Source organism: Dromaius novaehollandiae, chromosome Z (assembly GCF_036370855.1).
Source record: "Dromaius novaehollandiae isolate bDroNov1 chromosome Z, bDroNov1.hap1, whole genome shotgun sequence".
Classification (NCBI taxonomy): domain Eukaryota; kingdom Metazoa; phylum Chordata; class Aves; order Casuariiformes; family Dromaiidae; genus Dromaius; species Dromaius novaehollandiae.
The window spans coordinates 4,997,971-5,018,329 of NC_088132.1; the positions used below are offsets into that span (position 1 = coordinate 4,997,971).

The 20,359-nt window shown below is 38.1% G+C and overlaps 1 protein-coding gene across 1 annotated transcript in view; it reads right to left on the reverse strand.

Moving 5' to 3' along the window:
- Positions 1-410: 410 nt before the first annotated feature.
- TEK (TEK receptor tyrosine kinase) overlaps positions 411-20,359 on the reverse strand; it is a 41,655-nt gene continuing 21,706 nt past the window's right edge. The window contains exons 5-23 of the mRNA XM_026115799.2: positions 18,506-18,637; positions 17,307-17,447; positions 16,453-16,581; positions 15,130-15,284; positions 14,216-14,357; positions 13,681-13,842; positions 12,675-12,809; positions 11,628-11,921; positions 10,048-10,347; positions 9,352-9,509; positions 7,915-8,125; positions 6,828-6,938; positions 6,291-6,481; positions 5,797-5,910; positions 4,871-4,941; positions 4,240-4,280; positions 3,060-3,156; positions 2,483-2,582; positions 411-2,373 (exon numbers count right to left, since the gene is read on the reverse strand). Of these exons, the coding sequence (XP_025971584.1) occupies positions 2,299-2,373; positions 2,483-2,582; positions 3,060-3,156; positions 4,240-4,280; positions 4,871-4,941; positions 5,797-5,910; positions 6,291-6,481; positions 6,828-6,938; positions 7,915-8,125; positions 9,352-9,509; positions 10,048-10,347; positions 11,628-11,921; positions 12,675-12,809; positions 13,681-13,842; positions 14,216-14,357; positions 15,130-15,284; positions 16,453-16,581; positions 17,307-17,447; positions 18,506-18,637 (2,759 nt within the window). The 3' untranslated portion in view covers positions 411-2,298. The remainder of the gene's footprint in view (positions 2,374-2,482; positions 2,583-3,059; positions 3,157-4,239; positions 4,281-4,870; positions 4,942-5,796; positions 5,911-6,290; positions 6,482-6,827; positions 6,939-7,914; positions 8,126-9,351; positions 9,510-10,047; positions 10,348-11,627; positions 11,922-12,674; positions 12,810-13,680; positions 13,843-14,215; positions 14,358-15,129; positions 15,285-16,452; positions 16,582-17,306; positions 17,448-18,505; positions 18,638-20,359) is intronic.

Here is a 20,359-nt window from a genome sequence, read left to right on the forward strand (position 1 = left end):
CTCTTGGGGGAGGAGGGGATGTGGAATCTGATATATTGTACTCTTAAAAGAGAGCATGCAACCCCCTAGAGATTAAGCTGAACACCTTTACTTACCACCCACTCTCATGAATCATGCTTTCCTGTGCTAGACAACAGACAGTAAAATCTAACTATCAAACCTGGAAAACCCAGTACAAGTTCCAAGTACCGAAGCAATTTAACTGAGATTCTGATGCAACTAGTGAATAATTTTTAATAGCTGTAGCTCTGCAATATATAAATTGAATAGAGACATTTGGAGGCGTTTGGGGTTGTTATTCTGCGTATTTTTAAAATTGTAATTAAAGTTGATCTTAAAATTTTATCACAACAGATTAGAAAATTAATGCATGTCACAATGTTAACTAGAGATACAAAGAACACTTTCAAGGACATATTTAAATGACCTTCAGCTAAATTTACAGTGAGATTCAAGCACTTAACGCAAACAGTATTAAGACCTATTGGACTGCTGAATGATCGTGATTCTTTCCCTTTGTGGCTTGTTGACCAAAGTAAAAGTTTCTCACAGAAGAAAAGTCTCACCTCAAAGTAGCAGAATAGTCAGTAGGGTTGTCTGCTTATGAAGGAATGAAATGATCCATTTTAGACCCATGAGAAATTTATAGAAAGTGGAGCGGTTCCAGCAGAAGTAGTTAGCTAGATTTATCTGGCAGCCTAGCCAGCACAAGGATGGGTCCATTCCTGTTCACCTTGCTGACCCATAGGAGCCTGCTCTGACAGCAAAATGCAATTCCCATGCTTCAAGGAAATGCCCTGCCAATAATCTTTTATGAAAGTTATAGTGGATGTTTTTCTCTGTTCTCATTTGGAGTTATTCTACTAAGATTACATTGGTCCAATCAGTCTGTTCACTCTTTGTGAACTCAGATTGTAACAGTTGCACTTACAGTGCAAGCTCTTCCTTTTTCACAACTGCACAAGTGATGTCAACATTCTTCTTTGACCTCTTCAGTAAGGCTTTTAGTGCGTTTCCTTTTTGAGTCAGAACTGATACATGCTTGCAGTGTAACTTTATACTTTGCTATGATATCCTTCCCATGTACCCACCCACAAATCCATACACAAACCAAGCATCAGAAGGGAAACCCTTCCCTCCATCCCTTTCCCCTCCTGCCCCAAAGTCTTGGGGAGTGATCCACATATCTAGAGAGTCACTGTGATCTGATAGCCAGTTATGAGCTGGTAAGTCATTGGTGATGAGGGTAACATGTGTGCATGAGGTAAGCTATATGTGAAGTTTGAATAGGGTAAGCCTTGCAAAATTCCAAGCAGTTAGCTTGGTACCAGAAGCTTGGGGCAATCCTGCCTCTAATGGTCTAACCTGAGAACTGGAAGACATATCTGGCAGGCCAGATATTCTGTTTTAAAGCATTTTAGTTAAATATTTCAAGAGGCCATACCATACGAAAGCCTGAATAAGAGATAAGATAAAAGCAAGTAAACCCTGCTTCTATATAACTAGGTAGTAATTTATAATCATGCAGTGAAATTATTACATGAAATACAAATTGCAAAAACTTCATGTATGTCAGGCTGGTTGTAAAAATGTTTTACAACATGTAATTTGTTCCTTAATCCCATGCTTCGTAATAATTGCCATATGCCTGTCTCGGCATCAAAAATTTCAATATATACGTGTATTTTTAAGTTAGGCAAACTGATATTTAGCATAGAAACTGGCTATTAAACTGCACAATGAAAGAACAATAGCATTCATTGTATCTTAAGTGTCAGAATTTTTGAACAAATTATTCCCACTAGCTCACTTTTACATGCAAATAGGAGACGCTTACTTAATTTTTCTTGATGAGGATACTGGATTGACATCTGCTTGTAACTTGCACTTTCACACTGAGCTTACCATTTTTGTTTGAATTGCAATGAAATGTATAACTTGCTATAAGAGTGATTATGCTATCAGTAGCTCTTGGAAAGTGTCAAAAATATCTAACAGGGCAATAGATAATGCGTTACTATAACCGTATGCATACACTTTACATGTTTAAAAAAAAACTGCGCATGAAACAGCAGATTTCATGACTTTAGTCCATTCCTACTCAAAATAGTATGTACACTTGTGCAGCCTGTGGAGGCAGAGGTTACTGTGTGATATACACATAGAATTCTGTTGTTAAACAACATTATACAGTTAGGGCTATACAGAGTTCTACACAGCATATCACATTCTGGGCTCCAGAAGACTGAGTTTTGGGTTCCTTTAATACATCATTGATGAATGAAGATTTTTCCTGTCTTAAGCAGCTTCTTCAGCGGAGCAATCAATGCCTGCGTAGGTAAACTTCTCATATAGGGTGGTATTCACATACGTCTAGGGAGAAAATTTTTTAAAAGTGTCATAAAAGCTGCATTGCCTCAAGAACCCTAAACTATACTGAAATTATTCTTGGCCTAATTCGTGTCTAGAATTTCATTCTTACCTTTCTTTCTTCTAACATCCTGTTCAGTGACACCAGTATCTGAGCAAATGATGGTCTTTCATATGGTTTCTCTCTCCAGCACTGTCTCATTAGGTCATACCTTTAAAAATCAAATACCAACACATGATGGTTTAGACACATTAGTTAAAGCTACAAGTTCATGTTTATTGAAAGATCGTATTAGGCATTATATTTTTCAGATAAGATTCATAGCTGGATTTACATTTCCCACAGCTCTTTGCTGTCTGGAAAGAAATTTCTCTTTTCCTGGAATAATCAAAATGTTCTCTTTCAGCTGAAGCCCAGCCATGTTGTGCAAAAAACCCAGGATATTTGGCAGAAATTGAGAGCCTGGGAAAGGCTTCATGGCAAATAAGAGTGCATGCTGGATAGAAAAGGCCTTAAATATTTAATTCCACTTCCACATCCTATTTTAAGTTAAAAGAAATTGTGACTTGTATATTTTCCTGAAAGAAAAAAATAAAGGTTTATTTTCTTAGTTTCTTGTAGAAATCATGTGTCCTGTATAGCAGATGTTATTTTGTGTTGTGTTTTGTTTGTGGAGGTAGTTACTTACACCTCATCATCACAATTGAGAGGCTTTTCCAGTCTGTACCCCTGAGGCAGTTTTTCATAGAGTTCTGCACATGTCATTCCACAATAAGGTGTTCCACCTAAAACAGAGTTTAGCCATTGCCATGAACATATTCTTCATACGTTTTTGTAACTGAAAATCTAATTTTAGCAGAAATGAAAAAGAATGACTTGGATAAATCAGTCCAACATTAGGTTTTGTGTTGCAGCTACCCTATGTTACTGTTTCCACACTGTTTAATGCACAGCAGTGTAGAGGCATAAAAGACAGTATACATTTTTATCATCTGCAGGGCTGGCCCAAATTTCTCTACAGTTCCAAGGACCTGTATCTGATTTATTTGAAATGATTTTGCAGTACCCTCAGTGGTGACAGGTAAGTCATTCCTTCGTTAATGTGGTATTAATAAGGTCAGGTGTGGATCTATGCAGCTATTACTGTGATGCAGTTTTCCCCATTTTGCAGATGTTTAAATGCTTAGAACCTTGATTCTCAACACTGCAATGTGTTAGTTTGCACCCATATCTAGCACAAACCCATTCTCTTAACAAGGAAAAATCAGCACAAATTGGAAAATAAGAGTTTGGGATTCGTCCCACATGCAGTGTGAACCTGAATCAGTTTGCACCGCTTGGCCAGCAGACACTCCAAGACTAGTGAGAAAGAATATATAACACAGTTATTTTGGATGGTTTGAGTCTGCTCCACAAGTATCATGAATAGTAGTGTCTGCAGAATTGAGCTCAAAGTTTTATTTGAAAATGAATCTTTAAAAATCTTTCTTCTACACTACCTGGAGTAGGAGAAGTCTGGCAAAAAAAAATCCTTAAAATGTAGGCCTTGATATAAAACTCAAGTCATAAATCTCAAAGCATGTTGGATTTGGGCCCTAAATCATGTGATAGGCTGGGTTTTTGCATTTAGGTATTGCTTATGTTTTGTAGTATAATGAAAACATGGCAGCTTTGTTATTCTCAGTAACGGTACTGGAACTGAAAATGGGACAGTCATTTTTCCAGTTATATTGAAGCTAAGTCATATTTAGTAAAATGGAAAAAAATGGAGTGTGGTTGAAAGCAAGACATGCTTTAATAGACTGACTGAATAGAGCTAGAGTGGCCCAGATTTGTTTATCTAGATTTCATACTGCAGAAATACTTACCTAAACTAACAATTTCCCATAACAGGACACCATATGACCATCTGCAACAGAGGGATATAATGCAGAGTGCAACAAGAATGCAACAAGATGTCATATTTCAAAATAAATAGTTTTGCTAATATTCAGAGAACACAGATGTGCAATTCATTCTTCTCATTTTTTCCTACTATTTTTCTATAATGATGGGGTTCTTAGAATCAGAGTACATGGAGTGAGATCCTCAGTAAAATTAATTATCTTAAGTCTATCCTATACTAGACTCCTGTCTTGGAAAACAGGGCTGTTGCAGAATTGCTTTGCCAGATACTAACTCCAACTTCATGTCTAAAATACTGAGTTCCTTTGGGTCTTCAAAGAATTCAGCGGAGTTCTGTTTCAGCTAACAAATACAGCTAAATTAGTGCCCTAAATTCAATTACCCTATGGCTTAGAAGAACATCAGATATTGATGATGAAATAAAAATAATTTCTTTTTTTTATTGTAGGTTTTTTCCTTGTAATTTGCTCACTCATATGCTGACACAATTACTGATTTTTCTGAGTTAAATGAGTGGATGTCTCATCTTAGTTGTCAAACTTATTTGATATTAATAAGGATTCGTATAAAAAAAAAGTTGTAGAACATACTTACACATCACTGTTTGTGGTGTAGACACTGTAATTCAAAGACTCAATTGCCATCCATCGTACTGGAAGCCGTCCCTGGAAATTATTCATTAAAGTCAATTTGTTAGTGGTTGGAATACCAATACTTCAATTCATGCTTTTTTTCCAAAACTTACATTAATGAGAAATTGCATCATGCAAGCCAGTGGTATCAAATAAATAGAACTTACTAGTGTTCCACAACTGGAGTTGTACATTTACTTTCCGGAGGTACAGTTCCCACTAGGGCTAACAAAAATTTATCAAAGCAGGGTCAAGAGGTAATGGAAATAATTCTTGAGTGATGCCTTGCTATGCTGCTAAGCATTCCTGTCCCTTTGACCATGAAATATTCATGGTCTGTGACTGCCTGAGGCTCATTAGGCATCTTCCTCTTCCAGAGCCTCCAGAGCATTAGCTGTGGATAGCTGCTTCTTTTTCCACACAGATCCTCACATGTCTTTGGTTACCATCCTAACTTGGGCCTCATTCAGTAGAATTAGACCAGCTTGTCAGCTGATGAAATTCTGGTATGGAAATTTAATTTTCCTAGCTGTACAGATATACATACATGCACATATCCTATTCATATATCAATTATATAGTATATATTTCTATAATGTAGTTAGACTGAGTCTGATAACTAGCTTGCAAAATGAGTTATTTTAGAGTTATTTTAGTTATATTATCAGTTATTCATATAATTAATTTTCAATTATATTGTATATAAATATTGTACAGAATTGGTTTGCAAGGAATGTATAAACATTTGATATAAGTATTTAATACATAATATATTAACAGTTAAATAGTAGGTATGAGTATGCATTTTTGTTTACATAAAAACACATGAAAAGAGACAAAAAGAAAGGAGGAAAACAGACTATAGAAGCAGTTTGTTTTGATCCTTACCATGGTCTTCTTAACATAAACTTCTTGACCTCTTGATAAGCCAAAGTCAGCTATTTTTGCAACATAATTTTCTCCAACCAAGATGTTTCTCGCTGCTAAATCTCGGTGAATGAACTAAAATTTGAAAAATAGAAATCGGCATTGTATTTATGAGCTTTGCACATACTATTTTAATGCTATATTGAAAATTGTGGGCATTCAAAATAAAAACCAAAACTAAAGGAAACTGCTTGATATGTCAGTATCAAGAACATTAATAACTTTAGCTGGAGAAGAATGCAATTAGTTACCCTGTCAATTCTTGTTTTAATGTCTCTTCCATGATTCTCCATGATGCATTTGATCTGATGGGGCTCAGTAAGCACCACAAAATGTGGTCATCCAGTGGGTGTTACAGAAACTAAAATTATAATCTTATTTTGATTTCATTAAAATGCATAATGCATAAAAAATGAATTGCTGTGCTTTCAGTTAGTAGAGTGTTTAGGACTGACCTGTTTCTGGCTTAAGTAGTCCATCCCTCTAGCGACATCTGCTGCAAAATGTAGAAGTTGTTGAGAGGAAAGTGTAGATGCGGTACTGTTGGCAATAGCAAATGCTGGGTCTGTCTCTAGCACTCTGCTTTTCCGAAGGAAGTCCAGTAAGTTTCCATGGGGGGCGTATTCAATTGCAAGGTAAAGATACCCTAATGTAAAATCAGATAGCACATCACAAGGTAAAAGATGACTAATAAGAGTATTTGGGCATTTACACTGCTGTGGGTAAGAAACAAAAGAATAAAACAGACAAGAGGGGACATATCAAACAATGTGATTTCTATGTGCAGAAAAGGCTTTAGAACTACTGATGAACATCATAATTTCTGGAGGATTTATGTGGTTTTGTAGCTCCAAAAAGGGGTTTGTTTGGTTTTTCAATGCAAATGCTGCATGAATAGGCCTGCTCATGAAATGATGTTTCTATGGACTATATGGGCTATACTGTGTCTTTTTTTAACTAACTTAAAATACATGTACTCAAGAGTCTCTTACCCCGATGTTCACATGCTCCCAAAAGATTTATGATGTTGGGATGATGACCAAGTTTGCAAAGAACTTCAAGTTCTCCAGCAAAGTCTCTGTGATCATCTTTTGAGGCATACTCTGAAAATCAAATCAACGTACATTTATGTTTTCATTTGAACTGAATTTATGACCATGTTGTTAATTAGGATGACCCTGGGATGCCTGGGGCACTACTACCTCCTCCCCAAAAGAAAGAGGAAAAAACTCTAAGACATATCAGTTTTCCTTTCAATTGAAAAATTGTATTTTTTCAGTAAAAAAAATAAAAAAGATGCATGTTATGCCTGTAGCAGCCATTTGTAGAAAAAGAAAGTATCTTAATATACTAGATATGTCATTTATTTGAGAATATAAAATGTTGTAACAGATCGTATGAATTTAGCTGCCTAGGGATCTTTTCTGTTTTTTGCTGTTTATTATTTTGGCCTGCATACAGACCTTGGTTCTTTTTTTACTGATCATCATACTTAGAGTGTCTCCTAATTTCCCTAGAAAATAATCTAGGAAATTACAGGAAAATATCTAAGTTCTTGCAATATTCTAGGTATTACAGGTCTCTCTAAAACATGGCAGTCAAGTCCAGTAAGTACAAAGAGAGTTAAGTGGTCCTCACGATATATGTAAGATACAAAGATATGGTTCTCTCTAAACTATTGAGCTAAGGCAAGGTGAGCAAATGCTGTGCCCCAAGGTTAGCCTTGTGCTATTATCTCTATGAAATGCATCTCCTAGTGACTCCCACTTTGCAAATAAACTCAAACATGAGCTTCATACTACACTATGAATTGAAAAATACTTAATACTATTAGCAATTATTATTAGCAATAAATATTAGCTATTAAATATGGAGCTGCAACTTGGCAGAGCAGAAATGCAGTCTTTGCCAGGACACAAGTCTTGACCAGGTGACAGCTGATGTGATTTTGTTAGTAACTTTGAATACTAAGTATTTAAATTTATTTTAGGGCTGGGAAAGGGCTATTCCGCCTTTCTTATGGTGGGCAACACTTGAACAAACAACCAACAGAAGTCTTTAATCTCTGATCATGACTACCTTTCATTCTTTTAATTGCAGCATCCATGCGTAAGCCATCCTTCTTAATTCGTGCTTTCAGGACTTGTCCAAAGTTACCTTCCCCAATCACATCTTGAAATTTGATGTCATTCCACTCAAGAACTGGATAAATAGTGGGATCTGGGCTGTTTTTGGCTTTCCTGCTCAGGGTAAGAGTACCTGAGTTAAACTGTACAGCTGGCTCTTCTCTCTGTAAACAGAATTAAACAAATGGCATCAACTGTGGTTTATACCTTTTCAATGCTCTGATTATAATCTCTGAATACATGATCACTCATGTACACATGCAGAGCATGGTCCATTTCTTGCTTACATCAAGTACAGTAGAAAATTATGCCTACTTTAGGTACTGACTGCATCAAGCACCAAGCACTAGTGTCCAGATCCACAGAATTATTCAAGCTTCTTACTTATACCCAAGTACCTTTGTAGACTTGGGCCTTCTGAACAATCTTATCATAATCATCTTGAAGACTGAAGGAGATGGGCAAAGATGGTCTGGTAAAAATGCTCTCAGACCCAGTTTTAAGTCTCAGGGTAAGATTTATCCCACATTAGGACTGACTAAATCCTGCGCCAGTCAGGCTCAGTAAGGAGACTGAGGAAAGAAGAAACAAGAAAAGAAAAGAGAAAATCCTTTGTACTTGAGGAGACACTTCAATTGCACATGCCCACAAAACACTTCTGTGCAAAAAGGTTCAGGATAAAGAGCAGGAGCTGTTCTGTGTGCCCTGGGAACTAATCATCATCTTGGATGGACACACCTGCAGCCCCCTTCATATGAACCAACCTATACAGATCCAGTCAGAGCAGCTCTTAAGCCCAGCTTCATTCTGCATCACAGGTGAGAGAAGGCACTGGAAGGCGGAGGGATACAGAAACTCTGGTAGGGTATATATAGCACAGATAAAGCACATAAAATCCCAGCAGCAGTTTCTCTGTCTCTACACGATATTACAACTTCCACTCTTCCTTGCAGCCAGGACTATGCTGCTGCCATTTGGCTGATCCCTGGTTTGCTCTTCTCAGGTTGAAAAGCCATGCAAAGCAGTTGCTGACGCTCGAAAGCAACAATAAAAACTACTGCAGTTTTCAACACAGGGCACAACTTTACAGATGGAGGAAGTGCTCCTCTATTCTGTCTAGCTCACTAGTTTTCATACACAGGTGCAGCAAGACAGAGAAGGGAGATGTATAAAGCATGTGCATCTTTTTTCAAGTCAGGCTGTCTACCTCTTAGTTTACAAATATGATTGCTTCAGCTCTAGATCACTACCAAGTTTTACAACAATGCTAATTGCACACATTAAGAGAAGACTATATTTAGAAAGGCTGAAGAAAAGGAAGTGGAAAAAAATAGGAAAAGATGGGGCCAAAATGAATAGCTGCACTGACTCAGGAAAACTGGAAACTCACCACCACATTTTGGAAAGCCTGAGCCATTCTGCGCTGGAAGTTGGCTCGCTTTAACTGTAGCATGATGAGAAAAGCCAGGAGAATTGTTACACAGGTCATCCCTGCTGAGCCAAGGATAGCAATAAGCAGCATTTTGCCTCCCTTTGATTCATATGGAGCTGTTGATGAAGCACAGAAAGAGTTCTTCCTTACTTCCAGCTAACTCTGAAAGAGCTATGAACAATGCATAACTAGATAGTCCCCTCTTGTAGACAAACAGTATAAAGGCATAGAAATACATTTCTTTGTTCTCCAAAAGTGTCACAGACACTGAATGCTCTGATTTTTAGATGTCTGAGAAGCTGCAGCTCCTCTTGAATTCAGGCAGATGTGTCACTTCACTGCAGCATGGCTAATCTCAATAGAATTCACTAGAGAATACAAGTCAGAGGTCAAATACAGTGATGTAATAATACTATACTCAGCTCATTTAATTTGTGAGCTGTTGGGCTGTTGCTAGTGTATATACACCAATGTGGTATGTTGCCATTTCACTCAGGCCATGCAATGAGCTGAGAATCAAACTCTGGTGCTGCCGTGTCAAGTGTCAAAAATCAGAGCAAAAGCAAAGTAATAAATTAATTTTTAAGGCTTCACTTCAGTTAACTACTCTATACTACCAGCCCTAGTTTGTGCAAATCCAGCATACTGACCAACCTTTAGTTTCTGGAAGAGTCTTCAATTCAAACGATGTGTTTGGATTGCTCAAGCCAATGTTATTCTGAGCATTAATCTGTACCTGGTATATAGTATTTGGCTCAAGCCCCTTGAGATGGTACTGAGTAATGGTGGTATTCTTTATGATAATATCAATGTGGTTGTACTCAGCCTTGCCATAAATTTTGTAGCTGATGATGATGGAGGAGATAGAATGACCCTCTGCAGTTGTCCAAGAGATGACAGAGGACGTGTCTGTGGTATTAGAAAACTTGATGTTGTAGGGTGCAGGAGGGATTCCTGCAAACAAACACAAGCACACACAAAATGTTCTGGTGTATATCCACATCTTTCTCCTTCCTTCAGTGGGGCAAATACTTCCTCAGTGTTCTTGCTGTGCTAAGCAAGCAGAATTTTGTTGACAAGCTATGCTAACTGAATCCAATTGTTTTTGAACTTGATGTGCTATCAGCCATATTGCAGTACTTAGCAGAGTTTAGAGTCTGTTCTTGGAAAAAGATGTGAATGCTCCAGACAGTACTGCAAGACAACATGACTGCCTTCAGATTAATGCGGAAGGGTTTTGTTTGCTCCTGTACCAACTTGTTATCTCTATATGATTCCTAGGTCCCCTGCTTTGCACCGCTGGAGAGAACAATCCTCTGTCAGGCTACAGACTGCTGGAATGAGGGGAAATTGATACCAACACTTCCACAAATTGCATCAGGAAACCATGAGCAGCACTGAACCCTGGACTTCCGTCCACATCCGTGGCTCCTAAGCTAAGTACCTATTCCAGGAAAACAGTACCCTCATGCTTTTCTTAGTGCACATTGGTGTCAGAGGTCAGGAAATTGGAGTGTCTGGTGACAGCCATTGACAATTCTGTTAATATGCTTAGGAGCTCAGTGAAGGACTCCTCGCTGTATGGATTAAGAAGCTTGCCTTTCCAGTGAATGGTATGGGCAGTGGTGCTCATCAGCCAGGCATACTTCAGATAAATTATCTGTTGTGGCATTATGAAAGGGAAAATACTATTCACTTCAGGAATTCAAGCATGTTCATTGATCTTTAGTGCAACACACTTAATAACCCTCTGCTTTCAGGGTATTTACCTTGCATTGTATCTCCTCTTCCTCCTTTAAAAGCTAACTCTTTCAATACTGACATAGCTGAATTGCAGGGTCTGAGTGGTTTTATTTTTTGGAGTAACAAAAGAGCTTAGGGTGTGGAACTTTGTAAGTTCATTATTATAAGGAGAAAAAAATGCTAAGTGTGTTAGAAGCATCATTCACACTGAAACAGAAAATATGTCCTCCCAAGGTTTTTATTTATTTATTTATTTATTAAATTTTTGGAAAAATTATCAGTGCTTGATATTTCTCAAAGTAAGAGTTTCTTTTGACACTGAGCTTGTTTCCATAATAATAGTAATAGCAACAACAAGAAGTGGTCATCAGGAACTGAGTATTACCAGAACAAAGGATTACATTTAGTGGAGTCATAAGCTGATGATAAAACTCTGATCACTGGGGGAAAAGAGGAAGAATTAAACAGAAGAAAGTGAATCAGCTACTTACTGTCACTGAAAGTCCATGCATACAGATAGTTGCTCCATTCTCCTTGAGACCTGGTGTTCACCCGTACCCTGCACATGTATTGCTGTCTAGGCTCAAGGTCTTTAATGATCAGAGTGGACATATTTCCTGGCACTTGGGTGATAACACTGCTCTCGTCACCATTGTCATTCACACTCTTCCTTTCCACTTCAACATGAATGTCATCCTCTGTCCTCAGTGTTAAAGGATGCCATGACAAATTCAGCGATGTCATACTTTTTGGAAGGAGGGTGAGGCCTTCTGGTGGAGGAAGACCTTGGAGGAGCCACAGTGAGACAGGGAATAACATTTCATGTCTGGTATGCAAGCTAGAATAGGAGTACCAGTTATTCCCTTGTCCCAACCACAGGCCATAGCCTAGAGTGACAAAGGGTAATTCTCTCCCCCTCCCCACAAATTTGGCAGTAATTATATCTCAGAGGTGTTGATAGGCACAAAGTATCTTATCAACAGCTGTTGGTGTATATGTTAACAAATGGTTCTCTTCACTGAGCTAGTGATGCGGTTTCTAGACATGAGAAGAAGCCAGCTCTTTTGTTATCTTGTTAGATAATTTCTGATGGAATCTTCATATATTTTGTATGTCAACATTCAATTTTGGATATATCCTCAATAGTCTGGAAGCTTTTGTGTGTGTTCAAACATCTTAATTTTAAAAGTAAACTGATCTAATAGGAAGGAGTGATCCAGATGAAGGACTGGCAAACAAAAGAAGTGATTTCTATTGCTAGCTGTGCTGCATGCTCAGACAAAATATGCAAACTTTCCATTACCAAATTTCCCACCTGTGAATCAGGGAGAATAATAGCTCTGTCTCCCATATAAGGTACTTTCCTTCACTTCTTATTTTTTTACTTTGCCTGAGATTGCTTCAAAAGGCTCTAAATAGACTTCAGGTCAAGTCTCTTCTTTGCTCAAACGAAAGTGCTCTGGCAGAGATTAGGGAACAACCCACAGAAGAAAACAGCCAAAATATCCCTTTTGTGAAAAGCCAAGCTCATGACATACCAAGTGCAGTCGTTGTGAAGCTGGCCTGTGGTCCAGGATGGCCTTCCCCACCTTCGCCTTGCCGACTCAGCTGAACACAGAACTGATATTCTGTTTTTGGTTCCAGATTGTCCAGTCTTTTGGTTGTGCCTTTCACTGAGAAAAGGAGAAAGGAACAGAAAATCCATAATCCATGTTGAAAAATGCTAAAGAAGAAGAGGTTTGCAAAATGCTCTTGAATCACAGAAAATGGAAGGTAAGATACCCATTCTTTTCTAGTGTTCACATACACTAACACAAACTATTTAGAAGTATAGAATACTTATTATTAATGAATATGGCATAAGCCAGTCATAGTCTCTTGGGAGCGGAAGAGATATTTCCATCTGCCCTTCCTTCAGGACAGAACAAGACTGATTGAGGTAGTGTGTGCACATTTTGTATGATCTTGAGTTAATTTAACAATTATTTGTTACTTGTTAAAGTTCCTGTAGTGTTTCCTGTAATATTTTAGGTCTTGCCTGGAGTCATAGTAAAACAGGGCTGGAATAGGTCTAACTCGCAAGCAGATTCAATGTTACTTGTACCATTCCTGATGAATAAAATAGATACATATATTTGTCTAAATAAAAAGGTATTTGTCTAAATAGATGACATGATAGATATGAAGGGAGACGGTAAATGTTCCAGGACAGTCCCATGCTGCTCACTGGTTTTGAAAACCTGTTATCTGCAGGGGAGTTTTCGACAGCTGAGCCCAACACTTAGGACTGTTTAACTTGGCAGAGGGGAGAACCTTTTCATCACCTGAATAGACACTTTTATTTAACTGTTATTGGTGTGCAACATCCGTCTTAACATTGTGCTGTAATGATGTAAAGAAAGTTACATGTCCAGTCATAAAAGATGAAAGGTTCATAGACTGTAGAGTCTTTGAGTCAAGGTTAAGAGCTGGAACTGCATTATAAATATTTTTCAGCATGCAGCAGTTGTTTGTTTTTGGTAGAATTAAGCACAGGATTCTTACCTTCCACAGACATCCAGGACTGATAACGTTTTGCTGGCTTGTATAGGAGTTTTGTTGAAACAACAGGTCCATCTCCAAGATGTAACCCAGCATTGATATCAATAATGAGAAAATTATGTCCACTGTCTGTCAGTCTTGGGGCATACTGTGGCACAGGAGGAACTGAGCAAGAATGGAAGCATTAAACAAGCCTTTTAATTCCATATATCAGTAAAACCCTGGCATCTTCCTAGATTTACAAGAAAATGGGAGATGTTCTTCCAAACCCTTACAAAATAGGGGTTTATATCCTAAAGCTGGTGGTTTAGATCTTTCCAAGAAAACCTGCATTTTCTTTTAATCCTTGCCATCACACTTACTTTTCAATACACATAATTAGGATGCTGCTTCTAACAGGTCTCTGTTCGTATTCTGACTGTAAATATTTATTCAAACATTCTTCTGCAGTGCAGAGAATGGAAGCCCTGCCATATTAGTCTATAAAGCTGCCTTTAAAAAAAGAGGCAAAGACATGAGAAGAGATTCATACTCTTACCTTTAACTGTAACTTGAAATGGTTTCTCTGCCATTCCTGCCACTGTCTGCACACTGCAGACCCAGGTTCCTGTATCACGGGGCTGGATTCGATTAATAGTAAACATAGCTTCAGAGCGATTACTAGTAACAATTAGGGAAGGCTGAAATGATAAAACATACAAGACCTCAAAAATGCAATCGTTTTAAAAAGTCCCCATGTCACTTTTCTCACAGCTTAAGAACTCATCCAGATGTTAGTGCAGTCAGTAGAGAGGCCCTATGTCAATTCCGTATGCTTTTTATGTGCTCCAATTCACAAGTCCGTTGGCTGTAGGTGAGGAACCTCATCTGGTGACTGCTGGGTTTTATCATACATCTCATTTCCTTCTGTTTAAATTAACAGTTTTGCAATTACTTTTTTAGTCATTGTATAACAAATGTAACTTTGATCCACAAGGCCGACTAAATAATCACAGTGTATTTCAGACAGTAATTAGTTTCCACTCTATTTAATAGCGACATTTACATTTTAACTAGTTCACTATATTGTACAATGAAGCTAGCACTAGATATTTCAATGGACATTTTGCCATTTTATCCAAAAATCAAGACTTCTTTCTATTCTCACTTTTGAGAACATTGCAATACTCTGACTTACTGGCTGAACAGTACTTAGCATATGGGTTGCTCATAAACCACTGATTATTATTTTGCGTGGTTTGTGGGTGGCCCTTCAGGTCATGTGGTTTCCTACTATGTTTTAAGCTTCTTTAGCAGGAGTACAACAAATAGAGAACAGCAAATAGTGAGCAATATGGTCATCTCAAAATACTGAAATTTCACATTTTCTGCTTGAAAGGCGTAGTGTACATTAACTACAAACAGAGTCAGTAAATATTAGAAATAATAGGAAGTAAATGATCAGGAACCTACCTTAAGGACAGTTCCATCTTGTTTCAACAGTTTAAATTCTTCAGATTTAGGAAGTGGCATGCCTGTAGCTATACAAAAAGGCTTGAACTCTACACCAGAATTGAGTTCCACAGGATCTAGTAAGTTTTCTATCTGAGGTGAAAGATCTGCTGAACCTACAGAAGGTATACAGTATTTATAGTACCATCCTTCAAACAGGACTTGACAAAGGCAGCACCAAAACAGAGGTAGGCATAAAATGAGCACACACACTGGACAGCATAGACACCTTAGGTTCTCCCTTCACTTACATGGATGTACATAAGCATGAAGTTTGCCACAGTCAGCACTATTACATCAGTGTAAAACTGGTGTGAGAAAAAACATAAGGCCTATGTGCCTTCCCTTCCCTTCCCTTCCCTTCCCTTCCCTTCCCTTCCCTTCCCTTCCCTTCCCTTCCCTTCCCTTCCCTTCCCTTCCTTTTCCTTCCCCTCCCCTCTTTTTTCAATCTTTCTGTCATTCTGAACACATACAGTCTAGCTATGGTAAAATCATGCACATATTTTGTACTGAATGTGCAATATCAATCTGTTTTTCATTGCCTCAGTTTACAAGAGCACAGTGAAATCACAACAGTATAGAATTGCAGAATTATCTGGTTGGATCATGGTCTTATTTCTTTGCATGGTTTTGTGCTTAAAGCTTTTACAAATTAACAGTAGGTTTGTCAATTTCTTTATCAAGCAGAAATAATCGATGCTGAGTGTATGTTATAAAACAGTGTGTGCCAACCTTGCTTGAATTCAAAGGATGATATGAGATAGCAACCATTTGATTGCATTGCCTTCCATTCAGCTCTGCAAGCGTAATTTGTGTCTCAGAGAGGCAGAACTGCTTTAAACTCTGGCACTGGCCTGCTGTTTCAGTCATGCAATTTTAGACCGAAATTAGAGACAGATGCTTTAGGAATGTACGCAGCTGAACAAGAAGTAGGCAATGGTTAGGCACAATGAGCCTATGTAAAAGTTATCACTGCCACCACGATGTGCAGCTTGTGTCAGTAATTGATGCTAAGACCAGTGCAAAAGCCTAGGGTTTGCAAATCTACCTCAAACAAAAGCAATGTCAGATGCAGCTGTTGCATAGTAGCCTACTAAATGCACCTTATGGTGCAGAGGCTTAAAAACACTGCAGTGCAATAAGGGCATATGGATGTGTCTGGGCCCTGGGAACATAACGCACAGTTCACATATACAAGCCTGGAGTGGAAATGCTATACCATCATGAAGAGTGGGTTCAGTCACACTGGGAAAAGCCATTTACTACCGTGTTACCTTGCTTTACCTTCTTTTTCACATTGCAGACCATGCCAGCCGAGGGAGCAGATGCAGCCCTTAAATCTGTCGCAGGTCCCTCGATTGTGACAATTACATTTGAGTTTGCAATCAGACCCATAAAAGCCAGGTTTGCATTCTGCAAGTAGGTATGTTCTCAGTTAGTATAAAGATACTAGAAAATGTCCTCCACTAATTTTCAATCTCATGTGTCAATTTTCTAATAGGGCTTGCTTCCCCCAGCTGGGCTGAAACTACACATATTAACACTAAGTCATTTACAGGGGATCCTGAGGTCCTACTAGCATCAAAAAAATGAAGCATATTTGTATCCCCGCCTGTCGTTTTTAAGCTAGATGCCATTGTGGAAACATCTTCAACCCCAAAACTTGTTGTTTCACTCACACTGGGGTAGTGTTCAAAGGCTTCATCTGAGTTATGGCACCATTGAGCAAGATGGCACATCCTCATAAACAAGGATTTAATTCATGTCCTAAAGTGATTGCCATCTGATTAAAATGAATGAGACTGATTATGCTCAGTACTGTACAGCAGTAGACCTATGATTGGCGCTAAATCACTTGGTTTGACTTGCAGAAATACAAAAGGACGGTAGCTGTAAAAAAAGTTTTAGTATCTCAGCAGAACATCAATGCATTTTACAGAATAAATTGAATAATTTGCAACTTTACTGTATCCCTCCTATAAGCATCTGAAATGCTTCTGTATGGAAAGTAAATATTATCATTCTTTTACAGAATGGGAGAAATCCTGGCTTTGACCCTCCTCTGTTACTTGCCTTCTGTATTTTCTAAGCCCAACACATTATGGTCTCTTCAGCCTTCCCCGTATTCTTGACTATACCTTTGTCGCATTCCAGTCCCATCCATCCTGCAGCACAAGAACAACCATATGGATCTGGTAGACAGAACATGTAATTTCTGCAGCCAGAGTTTTCCTTACAGCTTTCTTCACATGTTCTGCCAAATGTATTGGCTCCACAAGCTGTTGGAGGGAGAGGGGGGAAGAATGTCCCAACAGCATTAAGTTTGGAAAAGAACTAATGGTTCCAGTGATACAGCTGTAGACAATACTAAAGATGAAGAAAAATGAAAAATAGCATTTTTAATATACAAGTAGTACGTCTATTAACATCCATGACATGTTAAACCACTGCTGCACTAAGGGTAAGTTAAGTTCAGGCAGCAGAAACAAACGTAGCTGTCTTGCATACGAGGATCCATCAGCAAAGCACCCATTGCTTTGGATATTTTGAGATAGAGCTTCAGCAATAAGTCCTCTTTCTATACCTATTTTAATATACAGTGACAGAACAGCACCATAAAACCAACTTGCCTTCTCAGAGGTCAGCACATGTGATACTGCCCAACTCAAGGTTTTGTTTTTCTGATATGATCAGATATACATTAGTGTAGTTCAAATGTCAGCTATTCCAGTAGCTTAGCTCTAGTATTTGAAGTACTTCAGTTCAGTCAAAGTTTTAAGATAGATACATATTTAGCATCGAGACCCAGAATCTGCTTGAAGAGATCAGTGCAATGTGGTGTCTGTTCCAGTTATTTCAGAATCAAAATTAATTGTCAGAGATATAGATATGCACTAACAGAAATACATGATTAATGTCCCCTTTTGGAGACACATCACCCGGTGAGGAGGTGCCAACTTGTTCAGAGGTACCCTAGGGATCTCTGACACAGAGACACACTGCATTTCCCAATGCTGATGTACCCTTAAGATCTCATATCCTATCATGCATTCAAGAATCAGTATCTTCAAGGAAACTGATTTTGGGTGAACTGGAAACATTCATCCACTCTGGCAGTATAATATATTTGGGGAGAAGAGAGTGAGAAATTAATTCATAACCATAAGAACTCCTGTACTAGTTCAGATCAAGGGTTCATTTCACCAAACATTGGCTCTAAATAGGTATCTAAAAAGAATAAAACAGGGCAAGCATATATGATATTTCCCCCAGTATTCTACCAACCTCCATTACTGTGTACAAATTAATAAGAAATCTGTCAAAAATGTTTGCTTACCTTTCTCACATGTTTTTCCCATAAAACCAGGAGGACAGATGCATTCTCCAGTATCTTCATGACATACACCATTATTCATGCAGGCAGGGCAGTGGGAGCTACAGGAAGGGCCCCATTTCTGAGCTTCGCACCCTTTTATGCAGAAGTATAAGGGCATATTTGTTGGTTTTTTTGTTCAATAACTAGTCAACCAGTACAATTCTTATTACAGCAAATAATAAAATATAAAATAATATGCTCCATATGGATCCTGAAAGCCCTGGCCAGCTGACCTAGTATAAGGAATCGCTTTTTCCGTTGTAGAAGTGCCCCTATTTCTGAAGTAGAACACTTCCATGGTACACAGTAAAATTACGTAACTTCAATGATCTTCATTCATAATCTTCAAGGAAGGAACTGAAATAGTCTTCCCTTTTTGAAACTAGAAGTATATTCTTTTTTAATTCGGAAAAATTAGCTTGGAAGTTGGCAAAGAGGTTTATATATATTTAACATTTTTGTTTAATATTAAAAGTTTAATATTTTTGTTCTTGTAACATGGATCCAAGACCTGTAAAAGCTCCAGAGCACTGCACCGTTCACCTAGAACTGGCTGTGCTAATACTACACCAGCAGGACCAAGCTTAGCATTGTAGGCATTGTGCTAGCATCTGGCAAGCCATGACTTTCTGTAACAAGATTTTTCTTTAAAGTACACTAAGTCAGTTTCACCTCTGTTGTATCTTTCCTATGTTCACTGGATCTTTATACCAAGGATCAATCAACTGGTGACCTGTTTCTGGAAGAATGGACTCAGAACAATCAGTATAAATGTCAGTTCTAGTGTCTGTGATGATTTGCTTTCATATTTTATAATTTAAAAAGATACTACTAGCATTAATGCTGTCAGTGCAAGTTTTGACACTGGTTTAATACAAGCTAAGCTCAGGCTCTCAACTTCATTACAAGAACATAAGATCTCATGCAAACGCTTGATCTATTCTTGCAAAATGCAAAATTCTCTCATCTGCTTTTGAAGTCAGTGGGAGCTGAGAGGACTCAATAATTTTCAGTATATGATTTCTAACAATCTTTATTACATCATAGAACATGATTTTCTTTAATACTTCTAATGTAAAGCCGGGAATGGGAAGGTGAAAAACTGGAAAGTCCTCAGGCAACCTCACTTAAACTGGAGTAATCCAGACTTGGAACAGCATTTTCAGATTTCAGTATGCATTCCATGAGTCAACATGGCATTTAGAGCTCCTTTTCCTCCTTCTCCCAAATGACACTCTTAAATGTGGATACTTAGGGAAAAAGCCTTGCTAAAAACCTCAGGCTACATCTGTAATAGTAAATCAAAGAAAGGCAGGACACGTATTTGAGCAGTAGCATGCAATCATCCGTTCTGTTTGTTGTTAGCATGCTCTGTAGCATTCTCCCAAACTATGCCTGAGAAGTGTTCCCAATAGGTGAGATGAATAAGGAAGGCCTTTGTAGTCCAGAGTGTGGCAAGGAGAGTTAATGGATATGTTATCTGCTGTGCAGCTTGGCCTTAGAGCAGAAAACAGAACTCAGACCATTTTATCTAGTAATATGGCAATAGCTTCAAAATCCAAACTTTGGGCTTACGTTGGTTCATTTGCAACTCCTGGAAACATCCTGTGAATGTTAGCAAATAAAATATGTTTTACTGTCAAAAACACTTGCGTAATGTAAGAGCTTTGAAGAGATATTTATTTTCACATTATTTATTTCACATATCTATTCAAGTTAAGAGGATATAATTTTGTTTACATCTGATGAAAATGGGCATAACAGGTGAGCTGTTATGGTTTGTGAAATGAAAATAATGGAAGCTGAAGATGATTG